The sequence below is a fragment of the Mercenaria mercenaria genome, chromosome 1 (assembly GCF_021730395.1).
Source record: "Mercenaria mercenaria strain notata chromosome 1, MADL_Memer_1, whole genome shotgun sequence".
Taxonomy (NCBI): domain Eukaryota; kingdom Metazoa; phylum Mollusca; class Bivalvia; order Venerida; family Veneridae; genus Mercenaria; species Mercenaria mercenaria.
In genome coordinates, this window is record NC_069361.1 from 38927668 (window position 1) to 38940595 (window position 12928).

The 12928-nt window shown below is 34.3% G+C and overlaps 1 protein-coding gene across 1 annotated transcript; it reads right to left on the reverse strand.

The window, feature by feature from the left end:
- Nucleotides 1-1323: 1323 nt before the first annotated feature.
- Nucleotides 1324-8063, reverse strand: LOC123541420 (heat shock 70 kDa protein 12A-like). Its single transcript, XM_045326884.2, has 5 exons — nt 7909-8063; nt 4867-5175; nt 4459-4680; nt 3152-3308; nt 1324-2799 (listed from the first exon to the last, which is right to left on the reverse strand). The coding sequence occupies exons 1-5, from the start codon at nt 7909-7911 to the stop codon at nt 1745-1747; spliced, it is 1746 nt and encodes a 581-aa protein (XP_045182819.2). The 5' UTR covers nt 7912-8063; the 3' UTR covers nt 1324-1744.
- Nucleotides 8064-12928: the final 4865 nt, after the last annotated feature.

Consider the following 12928-nt stretch of genomic DNA (forward strand, 5'->3'; position numbering starts at 1 on the left):
TTAGAAACAGCTGTGACTCAATGCAGAGTTGGAGCGCTGGTATAAATTACAGACTCCAGTATATGTCGGACTGAAGCAATTTGAACTAAATGTACTTCAAATGTATATATTTTGTAACCATGGTGATACTTACCCTAACATTTAGTCAGTATATTATACATATTTTACATTAAATGCATGCGAACATACAATAATTTGCGAATTTTTGCCGTACGCGACATTAGATAATCACTTCCGGGCATGCGCAGAAAACCGCTCCAACTCTGTAGTGAGCTATATCGATTAGAAACACAACCAAATTGGCACGGTGTTGGGGTAAATATCGACCCGTCCGGAAAAACTGTAGCGAGTGCCTTTAAAATATTTTTTCCTTGTGTGTAATGCATAATGAACATAAAAGTTCTGCCGAGCAAAACAAAAAGTAAATAAAGTACATGTATTTGAATGAGCATTTTGTGTTTTGTTTTATTTGTTCTGACCAGTTTGAAAGATAGCCTTCGTTTTATCAGTGTAAATTCCCGAAAATGGCCACTTTAAGTGGGATTGATGGGACAATCCCTTTTTAAAATGGACTTGGTTATTCTTATTTTTTTTTGTTTAATGTCTAAATTGTAAGGGAGTCAAATTGTTTTTCGGGAATAAACAATTAAGCATGGACTACGACCCGATTTATCCAGACATGTATTTATTTGATAGGTTGCGGTTTTGATATTGTTTGGTGATCCTTTAAAACTATACATTTTCTGAATTTTTACAGTAAAACTGCTTAATGAAATAAAGTGAATTCACACACACACACACACGCCTACCAGTACAAGTACGACCTCATAATTTCTCTACTTACAGACTAAACGTTTAAACCCGATTGGTACTTCTAAAGTTGTAATTGTCACTATAACAATATGTAAATGCTGAAAAAAGCATCCTTCATTTTTTCACGTTTTATTATCCATATTGTTTACCTTCAATACAGTTTGGGTATATATTACGATTATGTTCATCCCTCGAATAACATATTTTAATTTTCAATAAATCATCTTTTACTTCCCCCAAGACGTATTCAGGTAAATGCTATGAAAACAGCGGACAATTAGATTTACTCATATTACCATTTTGCTATATTTTATAATAAATTTAGAGACTCCATTTAATTACTTTTCGCTGAAGTATCGTTGTTCGGAGCCAACCCATTTTGAATAAAAGGAATGAAAGGGATCCACAGTTCAGAGGTTTGCTACACGTAGGAGTCCGATTTATAATTCTCATAGCATTGCATATGACAAAAAATACACATTTATCGGTGTTATAGAAAACAAGCATGCATCTTTTCCAAGTTCAGTTTAATCACAGCTAAACACTTTGTGGAATATTTATGACTACCGTATCTTTTAAATAGACTAAGTAAGAAAGCTAGTAAGTATTAAATGTTATCAGATGATTCATGAAGATTCTACACATAAATATGTTAACGGTGCATCAAAAGTAAGTGGATCTGTCGAATGTGATTCTCAAACTTTTTCAGTTAAGTAAACAATAGATGATAAATTTTTAAGTGTTTATGTCTTGCAATAAATAGTAAATGCAGATAAACTAAATTATTGAAACACACATGTATTTACATATTTTTACATGTAGAAAACAATATATGATTCACAAACATTTTTTCGTTCAGTAAGATTATCATCATACGAAACAAAATGTAAGTTTCTGTCAGAAGTAGTAGTTTTATAACTTGTTACAAGCATCAGCCTAAAAAGTTTACAGATGCTTTGACCTTTTTGCCTGACATTTCATCCTCCGCATCAACAATTGTCTCCGTTCCGCTAAATGTAAGTGAAACCCATACATTGCGAGTGGTTGGATCTGCGCTTGAACTCGGTATCTCAATTTTAACATTGCCAAGATGCTTGCAGCCGACTTCGTCTGTGTATGTTGGATTCCTTTGCTCGGTCGCATATATTGGAAATGTTACGCTTGTCTGATTGCGTTTAACTGGATGATATGACTGTCTTGTTTGCGGTTCTCCGACTTTAACGACTTCATTCTTTTCCACATGCTTGGAAAAGATATCTTTACAACGGTCTCCAGTGTCGTACGTTTTACGCTTGCTCTCTGGATGTTCACCCTTTTTGAACTCGTGGGATGTTTTCACACCATATGTGTACCTAAGCTTACGTTCCGAGATAGCTTTTGGATTATGTCCATAGACAAGTGCTCCCCTAAGTATGGTAGACGAGGCTCCAATCGGTATTATAATATCTAGTTCTGGAAAGGAAGACTTTACAGCTTCCTGCAGCATTGGAGATTCCGAATAACCACCGACCATCAGGATGGCTTTAATGTTGGCTCCCATTACCAGAGATTTAACAAGACTAATTGTACTGTCAATGGAATTGTTAAATAACACTTGAAAAACAGTGGGCAAACATTTCATTTTATCACCGGCAAAACTGATGGACTTTCCATACTTTGATGCATCTATTGCTATAGCAAGTTTGCTCTTACGCTTCTCTTCATACATGTTAATAAGTGACAAAGGTAGCTTCATGTTTATCCTCGAATCCTTATTTGGATCAACTGATCTCTTTTTGACTTCGAAATCACGCCACAGATCTAACCAGTCTTCTGTTTCAGACTTCTTAAAGGCATTATATGTTTCCGTACCAAATATATCAACCAACAGGTTTTTGAATTCCCTGTCGACCATAATCCCACCCCATCCTCCCCCGTCGGCCGCACGTATCTCTTTTATCGTCCCGTCTACTCCAACTTCATGTACTGTTGTGTCGATTGTTCCCCCTGTTAATTAAATGGTTTCTTTTATAAACATTTTTACAGTTTCAGATCATTATCCAACTTTGTTGAACGAGTGTATTATAACATGTTTTTTTTCCTTTAAATACAAGTAGTAGTTTTAGATGAATTTTGTCAGATGTGTTGTTTAGAACATAGCTTATATCATTTCAGAGCGGAATGATGTTAAGCAAATCCAGATGTTTAAGATAATTAGTCAAAACGCCGTTATTTATTGGCCGTTTATTGTCCCTTTTATAACCTTATCGGTTAGAGTCCCAGTATATACAAACATGTGATATTTGTGACTTAGATAAATAGATAAATAAATTATGATATGAAAAGTAAAAGTACTGACCGCCAGCGTCTAACACGAGGTATCTTGTGCCAGCTGTAAACTGAGATACCGACACACCCTTCTGATCAACGGTAGATTCTACAGACAAATGTCGACAGAACAGTGAAGCAGCCTCTGGCTCCAGTGCGATAGATAACATATCGTTGTCAATTCCAGCCTACAATTATATACTGAGCGGTAATAAGGATGGAAAATATGGGTTCATCTTGTTCCTTCAATGCGCAAATTCGTATAGAAATGGAGATGAATCTATTATGTGAACAATAACATTTTCGGAAAGCATCGCTCTAGTTGTAACTGTATTAGCCTATCAACCTAGATAGTATGTTTTCGGATACGGTTGAAGCCACGATCCACCTCTTTAAACGGCATCTTATCCGCACACTTACGATTATAATACATATTATTACAGGACACCATAAAGAATTCGCCGGTCCATAGTTTGTGCTATTAAGCGATGCATTGTTCTAAATTTTCGAAAAAGTCAAATCTTGAAGAAAAATAAATATGAAAATTGATTCCGGACATCATTTAATAAAACACTTGTTGAATCGCTTGTAGATCAATAGTCAAAACTGTTTGTCTATTAACCAGCAAGCAATTATCTAAGTGTACATTATTACATGTCTCATATAAACTTTATATAGATCACCGAGCCATTGTTTGAGCTAACTCAGCACTAATTGTTGCTTGACTTAAGTCAAAACGTAAAGAAAAAAAATCATGTAATAAAACACTTATTGAATGTCTCGCAGGACAGTAATCAAAATTCATCGGCCATCGGTCCGTCAGCCCTGAATTTCTATATGTTGAACTTTTGCTTTCACTTGAAATTAAATGCTTACCCATTACAGTCCCTCTTTTACAGACGTTTAGATTTCTTTGCAATGTTAAGTAAATTTCATTCAGAACAATATAGTATTGATAAATTAAATTTTGATAATGAAATGTAATAAATACTGCAATATTTTGAACTAATCTGTATGCCATACAGATTTTATTTAAGTATTTCAGATATTGTGTAACCGTGGACAGCTTCTCTGACCCTTCGTCTTTAAATGGCCATTTTCCCCTTCAACATCGGGTGAGGATCCAAACTGGATCATTGTTATAACAAATTATGTTCATGCAGGAATCACAACGCAAGGAGAGGCTTCATCTATAGAGGAATTTGGCCATACTGCCTCTGACTTATGGGGATATCTTGTTTGATGCTATGTTTGGCGGTATATCCCTACTTAGAATTTATTTAAAGTACTGCAATACATATTAACTGAATGCAAACAAACAAAACAGTAGTAGCTTACCTGTACAGCTGCTTCTCTCATAAATTGTTTAGCCCCATCTGTCCAGATAGCAGGGACGGTAAGCACCCAACGAATGTCCGACTGCGTGAAATTACCCGAGAGCCGGGAATTTACGACCTTCATCATATCTTTCATTAGGTATTGTATTGATAAAGAAAACACATCAACTGCAAGCAAGGAACGACCCATCTCGTCTTCTAAGGTCAAATGACGATCAAGTTTCTAAAATGGCAAGAATTCGTTAATGTGTTAGAATGATGCAATAAATTAGTTGTCCACACGGTTCTACAATTTTCACCACAAAAGTCATTTTACTTTGACAATATTGCGCATTGCTGATTACTAATATTCAAACTAGTGGCATTATGTAAGGCATATAACAAAAAATATGAAAAATTGAAAATAAACCTCTCCCAACTTTTTATGGAGCGCCATTTTGAATCTGCGGAAGAAGAAATAATTTTCATATCCGCCTGTGTCTGTCAAGTCTTTGTACTTGTTTTCGGCATCGTATCCGAATGCTGTCAATGTTTTCCCATCCGGGTCAATGAGGGCAACAGTCGGCGTTTTTTCTGTTGTAAGTGTACCGGAACCGGAATTCCATTGCTTTACAGAAGCTTTAGTAGGATCAGACTCATACTCGTGTAAAAATGAGAACGCCCATCCCGAGTACGTAGTTCCAAAGTCAATCGCCCCTATCAATAGATTCTTTGACGCCTGAAAAGGAAAATGGAATTTACACAGAATTTAAAGCCTAGATCACACGATATGTATTTTCGTAATCATCTGCTGAAGATTATTTTTTTCTATATTCGTATTTATCATTAGAATCTGCGAGGGGTGGATGCAGCAAGATTGACTTTTAGTATCGCAGCTGTGGTACTTATTGCTTCTTCTGTAATCCTTTCATCTACTATATTTGCTAGGTGTCTTTAAACAGCAGATACTAGGTTTGCTAAGAGGAACACGATATGCTAATGAGAGATACCCGATGGTATACAGCAAGTAATGTAAACACTGTAAAATACGATAAAACAAGGCTCATAACTCCGTTAGAAATTACTGAACCGGATCATGCCAATGATATGGATATCTAGGCTTAGCACTGATCACTCCTGTAAGGTTGGGTGGAAATCTACTTAATGGTGTAACAAAAGTTGCCAAAAATTTGACCAAGAAAAGACCATAACTCCGCTGAAAATTGCCCATGACATGCACTACTAAGTTCGGCAGTGATCATTCTAAAGAAGTTTAGTGTAATTTCTCATCACAGTGTCCGAACAGTTACACGAACAGTGTAAACTATGACAAACTAAGGGTCATAACTCCACTGAATATCACTGAACCGGAACATGCCGACAATACGCACAATAAGGCTTGGCACTGATCACGTTTGTAAAGTTTGGTAGAAATCCGCCGAGATATTGACCATGCATATATTCCATTCGTCTATGCACGCTTGACAACCAAAATATAAGACAGTTTAATTAAGAATGAGAAGAAATACAGACGTACCCTTTTATATGACTATCGAATTACGTGTACATATTTATCGTTCGGAAAAGTTTATACTTGTCTCTTCTGAACGTCATGTTTTTGTTTTTATCAAAGTAACTACTAATAAGCTTTGATAATGTGGCAGTTGAGTCCAGTAAGTCCAGGGGTTTTCAAAGATAATCCGTCATAGATTCATTATAAAGCAAATACTGGATTTACCTGTACTGGAAAATAAACAGTGTCGATTGTATTGAGGTCAACTGCCACATTATCAAAGTTTATTAGTACTAGCATTTAGGAGTGACCTGTCGCTTTTATTAATATATTTGAAAGGTTACTGGAATAAACCACTTCAGTAAAGTGGTGCCCAACCTTTTTATAACTTATTCTTATAATAAATATTTAAATGACTGACTACTTCGACAATTAGACGCCATGGTGCAGTGGTAAGCGTGATGGCTCTAGAATCTAACTTTTGTGAGTTCGAATTCCAACGGAGATAATTTTTTTTTTTATTTTATATTTTGCTAACATACATTTAAAAAAAATGCTGATAATCTTAAATATGTATTTGAATTGCATTACTTGTATCATTTTGCTATTTTCGTATATAACATAGGTTTTTTTCAAATATCTTCTTGATTGTGAGGATGCTCCATTGGACGCGTGTGTTTGAAATGTATTGAATGTATTGAAATTGTATGAATGAAATTAAAAATGAAACTAAAATGATGAAATAGAAAATGAAATAAAAATAAACATGAAAAATATAAATAAAACAAATTCAACCATAAAACAAATCGCCCTATGTGGGATTCGAACCCTCAGCCTCCTAATCGCAAACGTTAGATCACTAGCAAGATTACTGAATTCTACCACCTGAGCTACCGAAGCAATTTCAATCTGTATATTATTTGAAATATATTTATAATTTTAAATAACTCAAATATCTTTCAACCCCTTATTTGATAAATAGAACAGTCTGGAAAATCCAAATCTAAAAATAAAAGCCTAAATGCTAATACAATGAAACAAGCTAAAAGAAGTACTTTACCCCCTCAGATATGATCGTTTGTAAACAAAATAAATTATATACAACATTTTATTGGAGGTAGTACTAAACGCATAAAAGGCACATACATAATCAAGATAAGCTCAAGAAAAAAACTTGATGTATCGCGAACCATGTTCTCAGGGTTTACACGAAATGTTTGAGAGTTTATCGATCCTATCATAAACAATTTGTGATTGTAATTTTTGTTACAAGAAATGTATAAAATCTAAAATGTTTTGAAATTGTCACATAACCATGTTTCGTAAAATAGTTAATATAATTAAGTTCAGTTTTAACAATATACTATAAAGTGCAGATAATAGGCTTGACCAATATTTAAAAACTTGACTCATTTACTCAACCATTCTCTCAGTGCTTCTGAAAATCATATTCAGCGAGAATTACCTATATTTCTAAATTATAATTTATGATCAAGTCAAGGTATTTCATTTTGGAATAAAGACAACTGAATTATACACTTAAGCTCTTGTTTAAATGTAGGTTTGTGCCTCAAGTACATTCAATTTTGTCACGTTGGTTTAGAGTAAGTTATATACACAATCGTTGGAAAAAAATAAGCTTTAAAAGGTATCTCTTATTTAGTCGCCTCTCTTATATTCAATATCTATGTTTTGGAACCCTCTGTTGATTATATAGGGACGTCAGACTATATATCTTGGTACCCGAATACATATTTTAAATGTAAACTATATCGATATAAATGATAAACGAAAAATGGAACGTATTTGAAAAGCTACTTTCGTTTAATCAAAAATTTTCTTTTATCATGCACATGTCAAATTACAGGACAATGAAATTTTAACTGTTTTATGTGTTTAAATTCTTATTATATACAACTTAAATATTTTATGCACGAAAACAAAATCTAAGCAACCTACCATTTTAAACGTCCATTTAACACGGGTGAAAAAGGAAGTTGTTTAGACTTGGTATTCCACGAAATTTATGCGAGGTTATAAAGTCGGAAGTACACAACCACGGTGGGGATGCGTACACCGGATATTGCCGTTTTGTGATAAAGTATTTTCCGAAAACGTGATTAATTTTCGCCAACAAGGTACTAAGTAAAGACCTGTTTACTGTTGATTTTACTACTATAGAAGAAAAAGAGTATTATTGTTAATAACCACTACTATGTATACTCTCTGATAAGCTTAAAATGAGTCAATCATAAGTATAGTGCATTTTAATCGACCTGGCGGGGCGGGGCTTCGCGACGGTCCACTGCATTGTTGTGCAGGATGTGTAGTATATTCGGCAACCTGATTTCTTACTCAGTGGTCATCTACCTTACATTGTAACTAATGTACAAATAAACTTTGATAATGTGGCGGTTGACCTCAATACAATCGACACTGTTTATTTTCCAATACAGGTAAATCCAATATTTGCTCTACAATGGGTCTATGGGGGATTATCTTTGCACCCCTGGACCTATTGGACTCAACTGCCACATTATCAAAGCTTATTAGTAGCGTTGAATTTTAGTCATCGGTTTGCTCTACCTATTTTGCTCGTTTTTTGAGATTACCATTATTTACATAAGTCAGAGATTAACTCCGCCCTGCCAGGTCAAATAAAATGCACTACAGAAACTAAAATATGCGATAAAATGACAACTTTATCATTTGATAAATGCATGTCGTTAACACATTTCTCCCGATACCGTAACCTATTTGCATAATGGGGAAATTCTGAATCGTACAATTTATTTAGTTAAATACAAAGAAAAAGAGTGCAAAATTCCAGCTTTGAAAATGATCAAATGACGGAGAAATCGGCCATAAATGAGCGCCGATGGTTTACTGTATATTGAGTTTTCAAAATAATATTTGAACTGTGTATTGCAGTGTGGTGTACTGGGTATTGATATTGATTATCGTGCATATTTTCAGTATGGACGGTCGTTAAATAGACATGGAATGTAATGGCATGTACACAAATAATCGTTATTTAAAAATGGAACGTCTTTTTCTGTTTGCAGATGGCATTAGACTTCACAGTGAGTTAAGTCTTGGTCAATAGATTGTCCCTATTGATTTTGGTTGCAGTAGTTCCAATGTCAAGGTCGCATGGGCTTTGAACTTTTAAAGTGGTTTCTTCTCAGTAACCTTAGACTCATTTGACCTAGAACCTTCGAACTTCATTGACCTTCTAGTTTCATTTTTAAAATTTCTAAAAACCTTAAGACAATATCTAATGTAACATATGAGAAAACTGACAGGTATACTTATTAACAAATGATATAGTCAAAGTTTTATTATTGCTTTAAAAGATTTTTTTTACTTTTACAGTGTCTGAAAGGTAATCAGCTCAACACTTCTTCATACGAAACAAAATAGGTGTCTTACGTACTGAACAATATGTTTTAAAAGTAGGAGGACACACTGCCCATGTGTTATGCTCAAAATATATTTTGCACAATTTATTTAGAAGATATGAAATTTCTATACAAATAGTTTGTTGATCAGCTTCCTTGTTGGTTAAAATAGTATGTTTCTTGTCAAGGTAAGAATGTTATCAGCTTTGAACAATAACAGTATAACAATTATATAAACGATCTGGCTTGAAGGTCATTCCGAATTTATGTATGTGCTCATACTGTTGAATGTAAAATGTTAATGATGTTTGTTTCATAAATATTTTAATGAACATATTTATTTGTTCTTTATCAAAGTAAAATATGGCTTTTTAAAATATGGCTTGTCAAATAATGTTTAGTAAGATAAATCCGTCACAACAGAACCTATTTCAATACTTCAGTATCAATGCCCGGTCTTTTCATGTGGGAGTTATTTACGCTCGATCAATACATTTATGCAATAACTAGCTGCTTCTTTTCATGTCAATAAGTCTTCGTCTGTCGGGTTTTTCTCTTTCCTGTTGATTTAGCGTCAGAAATGTGCTTTATGGTACGCAAGTAATTGTATAATTTATTTTATGTTTTTCAATGAAATACTGATATTTATCAGTGAAATAAAACTTATATTTTCACTGTTTCAAACAGTGAAAATATCATTTTTATTTTTCACTGGTACGGAACTACACTTGAATGCGAAAGAATATGAACTATGAATAATAGAAAATTCCATGCAAAATATACTTCAGTAAATATATAGATGTACATAAATATTTACAGGATCATAAAGATATACGTTCCATCATTATAGAGGTCAGAGACCACCAATTCAAAAAAGTACAGGGAACTTACTGGGAATAAGGTAACGTATGTTTGGGAATGAGGTAAGTGTTATTGCGTCCTGATTGGTCAGTTATGTAAACAAACACAAAAGGTGAACATTTTTTTAAAAATTCGACATTTTGTAATGTTCTTTCAGTATTTAATTACAGATTTTGACAATATTTGCTACCTTTGATGAGTATTGAAAAAAAAGTTGTTCATAACGCTTTTCTCCCATCATGCAACCGATGTAAACAGGGGGTCATACCGTTCACGCGAACATTACTCAAATAAAGTATCACTATTCATATGTTTTTTTGCCGTTTTTCTGGTGGATCTAAGATAGTTCTTTCAGAAAATGTGGCTACATATACATGTTTCGATTTTGGGAAGTGGGTAGACATCAGAATGCTATAATGTAAGTCTATGGGAAAATAATTGGTGGTCTCATCCCTATAATCTAAAAGAAGTCTGGAAACGTCATAGAACTATTAACAGTATCATATATATCGTGACGTCATGAAATTATGACGTGATAGTGCGATGCACGTGACGCTGCGCGGGTAAAATGGATATAATTTGTTTAAAACCATTGAAAAAATACATAAAATAAAAAGAAAAAGAAAATTTGTTTGTTTCAATGTAGGATCGAAATATATTTCACTCGTGAACACCATAATTTATATTTTCACTCGTGGCTGCGCCACTCGTGAAAATATTTAATTATAGTGATCACTCGGTGAAATATATTTCGATCTTACACTGAAACAAACAAATATCCTCTGTATGTTTAATCATTGGAAGTGTTTTAAATCGGTTCTTCCAAACAACTTACATTCTTCACTATACCTCATATTAGCCTAGATGCCATTGGAAAACATCTTGCAACGTCAAGAAATAAAATGAAAAATCTATACCATTTAAAGCAATATTTCCTTGGCAAACAACTTGACTAAAGTTTATGTATTCATCTACTTTGTCACATTCTTTCAAAGACTGTATAACAGTGTGTACTCTTTTAAAATCTCGTCTTTCCATGGAATTACACTCTGTATGTCATTGAAGGTTCCATGTACACCGCCGTAAGAATACATCTGTGGGTGTCTCTAAATTGTATTTTGGTACCGGTAGCATGTGCAAATGTTGCGTTCTGTTCAACCCGGGGCTAGAGTGCGATTGCGGTAGCTTGCATTTCCACTACCGTCCATGAACAGGCTCAATCAAACCGAGCCTGCATCATTTTCATCTATGCTGTTTTGGGCGACCAGTGGTTTTCCACTTTTTCTGTTTCATCCTCTAGATCTCACAATTTTCCCTAATCAAATCAGTCTTATCAGCCTCTTTGAAGGGGTTTTCTATGAGCAATGGGTCCCTTTTGTAAGTGGATTCCTTTTTTAAACATGTATTTTTATATTTTCTGAATCTACAGTAATTATTCTGCTTTGTTCCCTGCATAAAATATTACAATTTTGTATTCAATATTTATTAGTAGGACCGGGCTTTCTGCAAGATATTGAGCATACATTTACAACTGGTAAGCATAAAAAATTAAATATTTTACAAGGTCTACCAGGGAATTATAAGCCATAGAGATATTCTGTCAGGTCTGCCCGGGTTCATAATAAATTGAAATGTTTTACAAGGTCTGCAAGGATCTTTCAGCCACAAACACTGTACACAGTCTGAAAGGGTTATAAAGCAATGGAGGTGTTCTTACAAGGTCTGCCAAGGTCTTTATGTGATAGCATATTTCATAATGTCTGCCAGGGTCTTTAGGCAATGAAGATATTTTGCAAAGTCTGTTAGAGACTTTAAGTTATGGAGATATTTTATCAGCTCTGCCTGGGTATTTAAAAATTGAGGTAATTTACAAGGTCTGCCAGTGTCACAAAGGAATGGTGATATTTCAGAAGGTCTTGCAGGGTCTTTTAGCGATGGAGATATTCTATCAGGTCTGCCAGGGTCATTAACCAATAGACGTATTTTAAAAGGTCTACCAGGGTCTTTAAGAGATGCTGATATTTAGTCAGGTCTGCAAAGGTCTTTAAGACATGAATATATTTTATCAGGACTGCCAGAGTCTTTAAATACTGTAAAATCATTTAATTTTGTGGGCATGAAATTTCGTGGTTTTTGTCAAACGGCAATTTCGTGGGGATATGAATTTGTGGATTTCAACTTTTGAACATGAAATGAATGGAAATTTTACTTGTTCATTGGGATTAAATTTCGTGGATTGACTCTACCACAAAATCCATGAAAATTAATCCCCCATGAATAATAATGATTTCACAGTAATAGGCATATTTTACCAGGTCGGCCAGGGTCTTTAAGCAATTGAAATATTTTGCAAAGTCTGCCAGGGCCTTTCAGCAATGAGATATTGTATAAGGTCTGCCAGGGTCTTTTTTAAGCAATGGAGATATTTTACAGTGTCTACCAGGGACTTTAAGCAATAGAGATATTTTAGAAAGTCTACCAGGGACTTTAAGCAATAGAGATATTTTACAAGGACTACCAGGGACTTTAAGCAATAGAGATATTTTACAAGGTCTACCAGGGACTTTAAGCAATAGAGATATTTTACAAGGTCTACCAGGGACTTTAAGCAATGGAGATAATTTACAAGGTTGGCCATGGTCTTTAAGCAATAGCAACATTATACAAGGTCTACAAAGGTCTTTAAGAAACAGAGATATTTTGTTAGATCTGCAAAA